Here is a 14,432-nt window from a genome sequence, read left to right as displayed (position 1 = left end):
CCCTCTCCTGGACATGATGAGTGTGGTGTGATGTTCTTCCACTGCAGAGTTCAGTCATTAGCTCCAGAAAACACAAATGAAATTATACAATCCTCTTCCAATGTGCTTTTAAATCTTCCAGTGGGCCTTTATATGTACAAACTCAGCTTTCTGATTTATCCTTCTGTTTACTTCTCATGCAAGGAAGCAGACACAAGAATGAACTTGAAGCAAGTCCTTCACTCATTGCAGATTTAAAGTCTCCAGTAACGATTACACTTTATAGACTTATTTACAGCTTGCTTACACTCAGGGATTTTGACAGCTATTCTGTAAATACACTCTCCTACCCACTAAGCTCCATTGTAAACTACCAGGAACATGCACGGGGTCACACTTGAGCTCCTTCTGTCATTCTTAGTCTCCTTATCTCACCAAACCAGAATCTGAGCCCACATCCTCGTGCTCTACAAGGCAGATCCTAGCAGCCACCACCTGGATGATCCTTCTGGGTGTCTGCATGAATGGGTTTGTAAGGACCATGGTCCTCAAAATTAAAAGAGGAGAGGGTTGGAAGAGTGTTCTTTTGAACAGCAAGACCCTGATCTCTCTTCTCCATTTCCCACACTTTGTTCAGCAGTTGTTTCAGTCAGACTGACCTCCAAATAAAGCAGGACATCATCAAACCCCTGACAACTGCATCCTGCTGCCCACCCAGGGGATTATTCAGGACTCTATCTATATGCAATCAGCAAAATAAAATTTCTGCAAATTAATTGACAGCACCCTTGTGATCCTGAGAAGTTTTGGGATGCATTTTGCTTAGTGTGGACAGGCTGCCTGAGCAGGGCTGAGCACACCCCAAGCCATGAACCTTCACCTGAACACTGAACCATTCACACCTTCCAAAAACCCTGACCCAGGGCAGGTTCCTCATTCTGTGGGATTACACGAAAACTGTCTGGTTCAAACAACATGCAGAAGATCACATCACAAAAAGGATGTCACAAAACAAAGCTGCCAGCCCAAACACCAAGCTGCCAATCCACCCCAAGAGCCAAACAATACCCTCTGTCCTTCCTGCAGAAATTGTTGGCAAAGTATTTTTTCCTTGCATTTTTAAACCAAATTTCAGCCTAATAAAACAGAATTACATGTGCCCAAAGATCAAGCATGTCTACAGAAGCTTTACACCTCTGGAACTGATTTGCAGAGCCTTTGCTTGGGCAAAGGAAAAATATGAACTCCCAGATTCAATTTCTGCTTTTGTCAACGTTCTCACCATCAGAAGTTCTGCTTTGCATTAGTAATTAATTTTAGTCAAATTATGTTCATTTTGCTTATTTTGTACTTCAAAGCTTTAAGAGAAGCATACTTTCCTGACCTAAAAAGTAAGGCTTTGAAGTATCTGATGAAAATAAACTCACTACCATACACAACTGCATAATCAGTTGCAGAAAATACTGTAACACATTCCTTGCCTTGGCAAATGAAAGAAGATTGTTGGTGATATGCACAACACATTCAAAAAGTGAAATAAGTCATCTTCTCTACATATTTTAAGTATCTTGAGGGGAAATTTTATATTTTTGTTCTGATCATAAAAATGTTTAATTTCCTAATTTTTTACAAGATTAAAATGATATTTTGATGCAGCTATGAAGAAATGCTCTAAACAGTAAACATAACCAGAAAAAAAGCTAAAACTATTGTACGACCAAACATGAGACTAAGTAGCCACTACCAATATTTTCTTTCTTGCATGCAAATTCAGCTTTCAAAATTGTTACAAAACCCAAAGCATATTCAATAAGATTAAAAGAAATATTTCTGCATTCATATCTCAAGCAATCATATCTATCAAAGAAGTGTTTCACGCCTACCATACCCTGGAAGAATGCTTTTTCAAGTGTTAGAAGTCACTGATATTTTAAGAAAAACACTGATAAAATGCCAATTTATACAGTTTGAGCTCCATTTTTCATCACAGAGAAGGAAATATGAAACACAATCACAGCTTTTTTGTTCCAGTTCTTTAATATTGAAGCTAAATCATGATAATTTCCACGCTACCTGACTATGTCATCACAGAATAGGACTTTGAGCACTAAGCAACATAACACTTCAAAGCAACAAAAATGCAAATGCCCATGGTAGTAAAATAAAGAAATACAGAAAAGTATCTACAGAAGCAGTTTCACTGCATGCCTAAGTCATATCTGGTTTATTAAACCAGTCCAGAATGGTCTATACCAATTTCTTTCCTGGAAGCACTAAGAAAAGACTGGTACCCATTTTTTGCTTCCATCTGAATTGACACCCTTTATAGTTACTAAGTCTTGGTTTTAATTAGACCATTTGACTTAGACTAACATGAAGCCAAACATTAAGAATATTTTTTCCTTCCTTTGCAGGTAATTTCTTTATTAATATTTTTCCATTGTTTATACCTAATTATATAAATTCACTCTGCTGCCATTCTCAAATCTCAAAGAAAGCTTAGGACACTACAAGAAGCATCACTTCATCATCCTCAAAGACTTTCACCTAAAGCAGATTTCTACATCCCTGACTGTATGGAGGGAGAGAAAGGCAAACTTTAATCCAATTAAACTGCACTTCCAAGCCCAAAGGATGATGGCACTGGATGTTGGCAATGGGTGATGCCAACTCCAATGGTTAAGGAAATTGGGTTGTGCCCAGCCTTGTGTCTTATTGCAGCCCATGCTATATCCAGAAATAAACAACATTAGAATAAACAACAGCCACTGCTCTTCCCTCAGCTTCTCCCCAGAGGGAGCTGAGGGCCCTGACCAGTTCCTGTTCCCACATGTGAGGCTCAGCAGGGTCTCCTGTTGCCAGCTCCCCACACATCTGCATGTGGAAGTTATCAGGGGTCTCCAGAAACCTCCTGGAACTCCTGATATGTTCCCAGCTGTGCTGTCCCTCCAGGAGGACCTGGGGGGAATGAAGTCCTCCAAGAGGACAGGGCCTGCTGAGGCTCCCTCAGGCTCTGCAGCTTCATCTGGTCCTTGCTGATGCAGGTGCCTGCAGCAGAAATGCACAACAGCCCTGTCAGAGATGCTGGTGTGCCCCCAAATCCTGACCTGTGGGCTCCAGCTGGGTCACCAGCCCTCCCTAGATGGAGCTCCAGCACTCCAGCTGCTCTGGACTCACGTTCACTCATGTCACATCATGGTTAGAGCAAGCTCTAAATAGCTGTTCCTCTACTTCCAAAATTTATGGTGTTACTTTAGACTATTTTAATCTGAGCCATTTAACTGAAAAACAAATCTAGACTGAAACTCTGCATGAAAGAATTCAATTAAATAGATTCTCTGTTTCCAATGTGTTTGGAGTGACAGAATTGAAGACAGTAGAAAATTTAAGGGAAAACACATTTTTATGCCATCTTCAAACCTTAGCAAGTACTGTCTTGACAATAAAAAGGATATGGTTTCTTTTAATAGGCCTTTCATCTTTAATTATCATGAATAGCTCTATATTTTACCTATACCCATCAGTGTTATGTACAACTGGCACATAGAACTCCTCCAATAATTGGAATTTCCCTGACATTTTCATACCGATATTCTGTATGAACAACTATTTTTTTTATACAAGGCAGTAACTGCTTTCTTAGCTGACATGAAATTAGCAGATGTCAAATTAAACTGTCCTTTTGTCCACAGATCCTTCAGAGAAAGATATCAAAAGATAATGAAGTGTTCCATTAGTAATCTGTGGCTGGTTTTTAATTTGCGGTTTCATATTTTTCAGTCAAAAGTCTTAGACAAGCAGGCAAACAGGATCAAAACTCTTGTTTAATTTTTCACTCCTCCTGACAATTCTCACAAAACTTTTGCATCTCATGAAGAATTTAAGTGGACAAGAGTTAAGACATCAAAGGTACACCACAGTACAAGTGATTTTCTATCCTCCTGACACAAACTGAGGCTGATTCTCACAGTTTACATTGCTCAGACTCCAACCCAACCCAGACTGTGATTCTACAACACACAAATTAAAGACAAACAGGGTAGACAGAAATTGATCTGTCTCCAAGTACTACCCATGTGCAAGGCAAGTAAACACAAATGAATAATAATGTATCACAAAACATGCTTAAAAGTCTTTTCTTAAATGAAACAGTCTTTGAGTTAAACATCCTAATACACATTCAAGGTTGTGAGTGCCTAAAGCTTTATGATTTTGGACTCAAAGCTTCCAAACACGCAGATCATCACAGAATCAAAATTTCATTCAACTTTGGGATACAGACTCTTATAGTTTAGGGAAACCCATGAGCAATTATGGAAGAGAGAGGACAGGAAGAAAAAAGCCCATGGGTAAATCAAAGCAGCACCTTTTAAGCAAAACTAAACTTGCATTTATTGAATATATTTGTGCTATCAGTATAAGTTGTTTACTGAAGAATTAAAAAAGATGTTCCAACAAATAAGTGGAAAAACAGCAAGTCTTTAAATTCCTTCACAGTTAACATTTAGCCACTAATTATACAAAAACATCACCATCAGCATAACAGCACAAACAAACTACAACACCAATCTAGGGGTTTGATTTTCATTACCACATTAAAGGATGGCTTCAGCTTGCAGTTCAAATTGTTTTAAGTCTCACTAGTACAACAAAGAATTCAGCAGCACAGCAAAACTCCACTATTAAGGAATTTTTCACAATAGTCAATCTTAACTCCTATTTGTTTCATATCCATTCCTGCTGTTATCTAGTTAAAATAAAATCACCAGCTACTAATCATGGATCAGTGTTTAATAATCAGTTCCAAAGCTATTGTCATATGCACTTGGACAGGTAATATGACTCCTCTGTCCTGTGTTTTATTAAAGTGCTGTGGAAGAAATAAGCTGAGTCACAGATGGTTAGAAACTGCTTTTAGAGTATTAGAGGATGAAATTTTCAGGAGAAAACCCTCAGAGTATGTGCTCAAAGCTACACATGACAGTCACAGTCACAAATATGCACAGAAAAATTGGACTGGCCAAGGCAATAATGAGCTGAGCTACTCACTACAGGTGTGGCCAACAATAAAAATTATCAGTTGAGGTTAAATCACTTTGGAACAAGTGAGTCCCAAAAACAGGGAGGGAGATGACCTCATCTCTATACATTAAATGAGGACATTGCCCATTTTCGTGAAAATGAACCTTCCAAACAAGAGAAAGGATAAAATAGTAGAGAAATGAACTACTTCCAAGAAACAACTATACCCCAACTGTGCCTAAACCTTCATCTCACTTCTATGTATTCTCAAAAGAACCTCAGCAGCTTCACATATTTCAGATAAAATCCCTGCTGGTACTCATCAGCCAGATAGACCAAATGAAAGGTGACTTTAAAAAATTAAACAAAACAAAAAACAAAAAAAAAAAAAAAAAAAAAAAAAAAAAGGAAAACTACCACATAGAAATTTCCAGAGAAAAACAGGAGGAAACAATCACTCAGATAACTGTAAAGAAAACACAGTTTGCCTATTGACACTTTATCTAGTTCCTCAGGAGGCAGATCAATGAAAAAAACCCACTTGCTTTTATATAAAAAAAACTTCACCCAATCCTAAACATACCCAAGGAATGCAAGGAGTCTCTGGGTAAACTGCTTGGGAGTTCAGATGGAGGGTCAGGAAGGATTTATTCAGAGCCATGTTTAAGACCACAGGTGTGGCTAATTCTCCATCTAATGTCATATTCATGAAGGCTCTCTCTTCTTACCTAATTAGCCCCATCCCCTGATTATACCTCCATGAAGTAAAAAAAGAAGGTAAATCAATGCAGCAAAGTGCAGCTTTTCTGCTTTAAGACAGAGCTGTGATATCTGTGTCAGAGCCAGATTGCTCCCAGGGTAGAAGTTCCACTAGCAGAAAACTAACTGGGGGAGAAAAAAAAATAAAAAAAAAATTACAGTCTGAGGTTATATTTATGTTTTCATTTCCTTTTTCATCTCAAAATAGGATTCAATAACCATGTGTTTAATGGAACTGCTGGGGAGGAGTGGGCCAAACATCTGCTCCACTTTGGCATTTCAGTTTTGTCTAGAGTTTGAAGAGGGCTTTCCTGTCATTTGGATGAGGTGCCTGTAGGAAAAGCTGTTTGTGAAAGTCTGTAGGCTCATGTATTTCCTGCCTCTAAATGTAAAACCTTGAAAATATAGCAAAACTGCCAACCAGGAAAAGCCAAATAGGGAAGCAGTCCAAAGAAATTTTCAAGAACACCAAAGAAGAATTCAAGAAAAAGAAGAATTCAACATTGAAGTAGCTTCTAAAGCCATGAATTGAAAAGTTTTTTTGGGTAATGTTTTGTGTCACATGGAGGATCAGCTATCACAGCTGATAGCTTCTTGGAAAAGGCAGAATTTTCTCTGCTCAACATTAATGAGGTTTTACAGATATACAAGTGTAGGAACTGAAGGCATCTGCAGTGAGCAACCTTGCAGCTCCCTATTTGTAACTTCTATAGATTCCAGCAGATTTTAGAACAGAAATCTTGTTTAATTTCATCTTCCTCTCTTTGCTTTTTTTTTTTTTTTTAATATTTTCAATGCTTGTGGAATCTGGATGCGTTCTGGCAGGACTGAGGCCCATTTTGAAGGCTGGGCTAGGGCTCATAATGCACCAACCAACCTGCTCACCCTATTAGAATACTGGAGAGATACCTTAAGCACTTTTTTTTTTTTTTTTTTAATGATTCTGATTTAATTGTCCCTCATTTATATTCATCGCTGAATTTCACTGCATCTGAAGCTATTTTGAATAGACAGCATTCTCCCAAAGGGCCCAATCCAACTCCCATTCAAATAAACAGCCTTCAATGGAGCCTATTTGTTGCCAGCCAACAAGATTGAATTCTGCTGCCGAGTGGTCCCTGGAGCGTTTGTCACAGCTCTTCACAAACACTGCTCCAGCAAGAGCAGCCCTGAATGCTCCTGTCCACGTGCACTGCAGACAACTCAAACCCTATCTTTTATCTTCTCGAGATATTTGGTCAGATTTAAAACTCCAGCAGCACAAAGAATCGAATCTACCAAGAATATAAACAGCAAAAGGAGTAAAAGAATGTTTAACAGTTATAAAAAAAGCAAAAGGATGATAAAATAATTTCATATTGTAGAATCAACTACCATTTACTCCACCCCTAAAATGAAGCTACACAGGAAAATGTGTGCAGATTACAATGACAGCATACAACCAAATTTCACAGCTACAGTTTTGAAATAATAAGAAATTTTGCAACAAAGTGTAGAAACATCACTCCAACAGTAAGGGCTATGAGGAAAGATTCTAAATCTCACACAGGGTTACCAAAACCACAAAGTTGGAGACTGGTATTTCTTGATCACATTCACACCATATGGAAGACCCTAATCTGTGAAAGAAACACTGTGATGGGCTTTGAGGACAGGTTCATGCTAAATAAAGTAAGAGTGTAACTTCTCATCTGAGCAACAGAATGAATGATAGAAATGAGAAACACCTTCAATGGACGGGCTCTTACTCTCAAATCCTTTATCCTATTTTATAGCACAGAAATCCATACTCTGGCTGATCAACTCATTTGTAGCCTAAAGTCTGAGACAGTGGAAGATTAGGGGACTGTTTAGATGGGAATTCTATTATGCAACATTGCCAAATTGAAGACCTTTATAAAGGAAAGTTGTTTGCTTTGAAGTTAGGAACTTGATTTGTCATTATACAGTACTGATGTGGTTCTTGAAAATAGCCTACTTGGAAAACACAGATCTTGGGAGATGCTCTCAGTATCTGGCAGAGTGCAGAAACAGAATATCAAAATGTGATTAATAATACAAGCTCAACAGCTCTAGTTCAAAAATAATGCACAAAAAAAGGTGTTTTTTTGTTTTTAAAGATGGCCACCTTGATATCCTAAGAATACTCTTGAGTATCTGAGCTGATACCCAGTTATTTCGGTGGGGTAATTTACAGATTGCCTTCATGCTTTGAGAGATGACAAAATAGACCATGAGCTCCTAATTTCCACCTATTTCTCACTGCAGCACCAGACAGAGACAGGGCTTGAAACCAACCAAAGCACCTCAACCAAAACACCTCCTAAGTTCACACCAAATGACTCTTTTCAGACAATGCTCCATACTCCAGCCTTTCCAAACCCTACAAGAACAGGGATGTTACCTCCAAATTCCTTATTGCAGCATCAGACTCACCAAAGCCTTGATGGGAGGAACACATTTTCAACCATACAGTACGTATTCCTCAAACATTGTTGTGACTGACAGCATTGCCCATCCACAAAATCTGTATATATACAGATAAATGTATGTTTATAGATAACATTGTGTGTGTGTGTTAAACAGTCTTCCTGAAAGAAAGGACGAGAAATTGACGAAAAATTGACGTGAAACGGACAAATGCTAAATCAACAAATCAATTGCACTTAATTCTGTACCCAGCTTTCAAATAGGAAAGTCGGGCATAAAAGATCTCAGATTTACAACCTCCTTCAGGTTAAAAGATAAACCACACAGCCGCAGTTGTGCAACACAAGTTAAGCACCACAGCACCCTTTACCCCCGAGCCCTGCACCAGCAGCCAGGAGCGTTCCCAGCAGCAGCACCTGCGGACAGAACTGGACACAAACACGTTTTGTTTGCTCCAGGGGATTTTGCTTCGTGGAAAACATTTATGCTCAGAAGTGTGGACCAAAGTAAGATTCCCATGCAGCTGCTCATGATGAAAAAGTAAAATAACAGAGTTGGTCGCCAAAGGCACGAGGGCTGTCCAGAATGTGCGTATCTCGTTTTACCTCGGCAAGGCTGCTGTCAAGGTGAATAATGAACTCCTGCCACACCTCAGAGAGCCCCTGAGCCCTTCCAGAACGCTCATCTACTCTTTCCCACCGCTCTGCTGAGGCTCAGGACCACCGGGGAGCCTGAGCTAGGATGGATTTCCCAGGAGAGCACAGCCAGGCATGTTCACCCCGGCGTGACCTCAGCCAGCCGCACTGAGCCAACCCAACGCGATGCCGCCACCGAAACGCGCTCAGACAGACGCTATCGCTCCGTGCACAGCGTCACCCAGCTCTGCTATTGAAACAATTCAGGGTTCGGGCAGGTGTGGGGGCAGCGAGGCGCTCCCGGCCGGTTTTGGTCTGCCCAACCCTGAGCCAGCGCCGACGCCACAGCCTCGCTCCGACCCCGCAGGCGCCGGGTCGGGCGCATCCTCCGGCCCGAGCATCGCAGCCAGCGGGAGCACCAAGGTCCCTCCCTGCCAGACACGGCCGCGAGCGGAGCCGCGCCGGCCGCGGGGCTCAGGCGGGCACGGCGAGGGGGGATGGCGGGGCGCGGGGCCGGGCTCGCTCACTCACCGGGAATCGGGCCCGCAGGCGGCCGGATCGCAGCACCAGGTCCCGCAGCACGGCCCCCGCCTGCCCGGCCAAGGGCGCCGCCATCTTCGCCGCTGTCCCCGCCCTGCCCCGCGCCCCGGGCGGAAGCCCCGGCGGAGGCGGAGAGGGGCCGGGCGGGGCCCCGGCAGAGCCATGAGGGGCTGCGGGAGGCCGGCACGGTGGGGTCGGCACCTTGTGGAAGGGTATGGGCCCCTGTGAGGGAGGGTGCGTTATCTCTCTGACTAAGAAACACCGAGGGAGTTGTGGCTGTTTAGCTTCGAGAAGAGGCCACCGAGAGGGGACTGCGATAATGTGTGTAACTATCTAAAGGTTTCTGGAAGATGGACACCGCTCTGCTCGGTGGTGCGCAGCGATAGAACAAACAGGCGGTGGACAGGACTGATGCCGAGGAGGTTCTGCCTGAACATGAAGAAATTCCTCGCTGTGCACTGGAACAGATTGCTTAGAGAGGGTGTGGAGCCTGCCTCGCTGGGGATGCTCCAGCGCTGCCTGGACACGATGCTGTGCCCTGTGCTCTGGGATGAGCAGGGAGGCTGGACCAGAGGAGCCGCTGCGGTTCCTTCCAGCCCTGCCCATGAAATTGTGTTTGAGATGCGTGTGCCCAGCACGGCCCGGTTTGGGACTGGGGCCCAGTGCGGTGACCAGAGCAGGAAGGGCCCTGTGGGGAAGGCAGTGCCTGGGAACGGGCAGGCAGCCATGAGGGGAGCGCCTGAGGAGTGTGAGGTGCCGGCCTTGCACTGCTGGAGGCTGTTCCGACTTCTTTTTTCATGACTAAAAGGTCTTTTGGTCTTTGTTAGGAAATATCAAATTAACCCAATCTAATAAACCCTAATAAGGCTTCATAGGATCCAGCTGACTCATCATAGGAACTTTAATCTGAACTCCATAAAACTCTCTTCTTAATCTACAGGTAAAATATGTCAGTGTCAGGCTAAACATTAGGAGGAATTTTTTCACAGAAAGAGTTGTTTGGTGTTACAATCAGCTGCCCAGGGTAGTGGTGGAGTCGCCATCCATGGAGGTTTTTAACAAAGGACTGATTTGGCACATGGTGCTGTGCTCTATTTGTCAAGGTGATGATTGGTCACAGGTTAGACCTGAATATCTAGAGTGGTTTATTCCAACCTAAACAATTCTGTGAAACCTGTGAGTTAATGCCAAACCTGAGACACCAAACTCAGGTCCTCTTGGGGGATGGAGCAGAAGAGCAAAGCCCATAAAGCTTTATGTCCATCACATGGACTTAAAATCGGACATGAGTTCACAGTCTGAGCAGAGGTTTCATGAAAGTGAGTCCCAGCAGCCACATTTTGAAGATTGTTCCATCCATCAGGAATGACTTGGGGGCTGGTGTAGACAGAGGTGTACCATGTCTACAGTCTGAAGCAAACTCAACAGTCAGATGGCCTAGGATTTGCAGATACAGTTGCTATGTGACTCACTTGAGCATTTTCCTTGTCTGTTTCTGTTTAGTGCACATTTGAGATAATCCACCTATGAGTAATAGAGAGTTAACCAAATAGCTCACACAAATTGTCCATTTACAATCATGGTCTGAAGAAAAAATGCTAAAATTGAGCAGTGGCTGAGATACCCTTGCAATTTTACAACAGTTCATTTTAAATTCACCTATATTGAAGCATGCAGAGTTAGCATTATATGGAGGCATTATTTATGCTAAGCATTATTTATTCAGTGGTTTATGATGAAATAGTTGGATAAACACTTAAATCCTCATCTTCCAGTCCAGGATGTGAGTGGGAACAAAGAAAATGCTCCTGTCAGGGCTTAAAACTTACACTCCCAAACATGTTTTTTAAAAAATCAGGACTGAACAAGTCCTTTATTGGAATTTAATCAGCAAATAAATTATATGTCTAATAGAGAAAAAATCTGCAATTTCATAAAAACTGAGGTGTTAGAAAAGTCTGAAATTGAACACTTTTGTCTTTGTCATGACAATTTAAGTAATGTAATATGTTTCAATAAAGAATCTGGAGATGCTATTTTTGATAGCATTGAGCAATAATGTATGGTACCAGTATTAACCCAGGTATTACTGTGTGCTTGTTCTTTCATAATATTATGTACTGGCTTAGGTATGATGATGGAGGAACTATAATTTCATTTTTAGTTTCATGGCTGTGGTTCAGTAAGCACAGAGTTCCCTATTCATACAGTCTATTATGGCTGTCTGCATTAGGTTTATATATATATAGCAGGTATATAAGCTTTCAGATAATGTCTGTGAATTGCATGCAAGGCTATCATTTAATGCTGTGAGGAGCATTTTGACTGCTTAATATAAATAATGCAGAACCTGCTTTACTATTTTTTTATTGTTTAGATTTAGTGGAAAACCACTGCACAGTGTGGAGTAGTCACCAAGACATATTTCTTTTTGTATCTCTGCTGCAGAACATACCTGACCTTTAAAGCATGAGGAGAAAAGATAGATTCATTGTCTTCACATCCAGTTTCCTTCTATGTGTGTTTGAGCCAAAGCAAATTTAGATTAAACAGGTCTCTGAAGCAACTAGAGCAAGTAAGAGCTGGAATTTTTGGATCATGGAGTACAAGATGTGTTGGTGTGTGAGAGGAGGGACAAACTATGAATTGTTGTTGGGGAAAACACTTCAAATGCAGGAATTTGGGAGCAGCTGAGGAGTAGTCTCAACACATCATCCTCACAAATAAGGAGAGGAGGGAAGTGCAAAATAAAAAGGGATAGAGGGAGAGGCTGGTTTCAAAGGTGATTCCTTCTAGACTTGCAGACATTCCTCCCTGTATCTCTCCTGGATGTGCAGCATTTGAGTGTGCTGCTCTGTCTTCCCCACAATACACAAAAGGCTGGATTGTAGCTAAGTTTTTAGCAGTGGTCTATTTAATGCAAAACAACCAGTAATGGTTTTGCAATTAAGTTTAAAAAAGAACATTGTGTAAGGTTTATACGTCTTTAGAAGTTATCCTTAAGGCTAAATGGTTGGTAGTGTTCAAGTGAAAACATTTAAAGACAAAAGAAATCACCTTATCACAGGTAAAGCACAATTCTAAGTGTTTTTGCAATGACATTGTATATTCATTTTCTTATCTATGCAGATTACCTCCCAAACCACTGGGGTTTTTTATTTTATAATGTGTTGCTCTAGCTGGGTTTTGGTGGGTTGTAGTTTCATTTCAGGGTACTGGAACCAGTGGGCTGAAAGACATTTCCTCAGCTGCACATTGCCTTGCAATTGTCTTTATGTTAACTACAGAATTTGAGCTTCACATTCACATGGATTTCATAGGGAATAAGTTTACAATAAATAAGTTTATTTGCCAGATACCCCACACACAGCATCCTCAAGAATAACAAGTGAGGGTAATAAAGCTGCAGCAAACTCACTAAATCCCACTGTAGGTGGCTGAGGAACAGGAAACAAGATCATAGGGTGAGTATGACAGTGCCACTGCAGAGCATGTGTCCTGATGCTCAAGCACCTCTCAGATTATGATGCTCTCCCAATCATTCATTATTTCTCATTCCCTTTCTCTGTTCAACTATTAAACCAACAAGAAAAAATATGTGGTAAGTGGTAAATATACCAATGGGTGGAGGAAGGTAACAAAATATTAAAATAACGATGTTTGGGTCTGAAAAGAAGGAATGAAAAATAGTGTATTAGAGTTGTAAATTACCTCCTAGGTCACTGAGTTCAGTGATTGCACACAGCCCCAAATTCCCCATTCATTAGAACATTATTGAAATGTACTGGAAGGTATCCTGGAAGGAAGCAGGATGAGGTGGTTTTGGCTTGGTAGGATCAAACATCCTGGTTTCTCTTTCTGTAGTGACATGGGAGCTCTGTGTGCTGCTGCATCCCCAGGCTGTGTTAGTAAATATCAGCCTGCCCTTTTCATTTTCAGATTGCACCTCTGCTGTAGCCAGTGGAACCTGTGTGTGGCTCAGAATGAAGGAACCAAGTGAAACCTTGGAACAGCATCTTCTGCTCAATGCTGTGGGAAGCCAGGGTGCTGCATTTTAATACTGTGTGATAACTGTGACTTGAAAAGTGAAAGTAAGTGTCTAAAACAGGGAAAACTTTAAATGACATGGAATTAAGAGAAAAAGTAGTGGAATAACCAACTTTAAAAAGATTTATAGCAGGAGAGGCAACACCAGGCATAGCAATAGTAACAATTATGCTCCACCTTTTTTGATGTCTAACTACCTGGCTATGTAAAAACAGAAATTTCAGGATTTATGACATAAATAATAGGCTGAAAACAATAGAAGTGATGCATCAGTTTACAGGAGAGCTACTGCTACCTCTTGCCAGTGGCCTGCTGTATAATGAGGCAGACAGGGGAGTTCAGGTTTCTCACCAGAGACAGACTGTAGCTCTATAACACTCAGTTCCAACAATGCTGAGGACCCTGATATTGAGGGTAGAAAGACAATTTTATTGAACTTCTGTCAGAGACCATGCAGGACTGTGAATACAATAATTGTAAAGATCTGAGCTGTGGGATACAGTGAAAACAACCTCTCAGAGTCTGGACTTCCTTGATAAGATGTCACTGTATCCTTACAAAAACATTGAATTTTCTAAAAAATACCATGAATCTAAATTCAGGAAAGAAATGTCCAACAGTCTTAAAAAAAAGAAAGCTAAATTTTCTTGGGGGAAGGAATAGAGGTTAGAGTAGCAGCGAAACAGTGATGCAATGAGAAGACAGCCTCTGTTGTATCTGCTGAGCAACTCAGTTTATTATGTAGAAAAACATTCCAAAAAAGAATTAGATTTATTAAATATGAAACAAGATCTTGACTAGATCAATAATCTTCTGTACATTATATTTAAAAACATATTTAGTAGCAAGGCATTCTATTTAGAAACATTCCTACCAGCAAGCTCTCTGGAGTGCACAGGAAAGTTCCCAGATGAAGAGTTCGCTGAGGCAATCAAATGTGGAACCTCCACATCCACCATGGTGGCTGGCAGGAATCTGTGAATTCCACATGAGCCATGCAGTAAAGCTCTTTCACTCTTT

The 14,432-nt window shown here is 41.2% G+C and overlaps 1 protein-coding gene across 2 annotated transcripts in view; it reads right to left on the bottom strand.

The window, feature by feature from the left end:
* The window catches only part of SUCLG2 (succinate-CoA ligase GDP-forming subunit beta), a 105,178-nt gene extending 95,736 nt beyond the window's left edge, over positions 1 to 9,442 (bottom strand). For both annotated transcript variants that reach the window (XR_009419231.1, XM_059480034.1), the window contains exon 1: positions 9,357 to 9,442. Coding sequence is in view for 1 of the 2 variants with exons in the window: in XM_059480034.1 (XP_059336017.1) it covers positions 9,357 to 9,440 (84 nt within the window). In the remaining variant the exon portion in view is untranslated. The remainder of the gene's footprint in view (positions 1 to 9,356) is intronic.
* Positions 9,443 to 14,432: the final 4,990 nt, after the last annotated feature.

The sequence above is a fragment of the Ammospiza nelsoni genome, chromosome 11, assembly GCF_027579445.1.
Source record: "Ammospiza nelsoni isolate bAmmNel1 chromosome 11, bAmmNel1.pri, whole genome shotgun sequence".
Classification (NCBI taxonomy): Eukaryota; Metazoa; Chordata; class Aves; order Passeriformes; family Passerellidae; genus Ammospiza; species Ammospiza nelsoni.
This window is presented reverse-complemented; position numbering and strand designations above follow the sequence as displayed.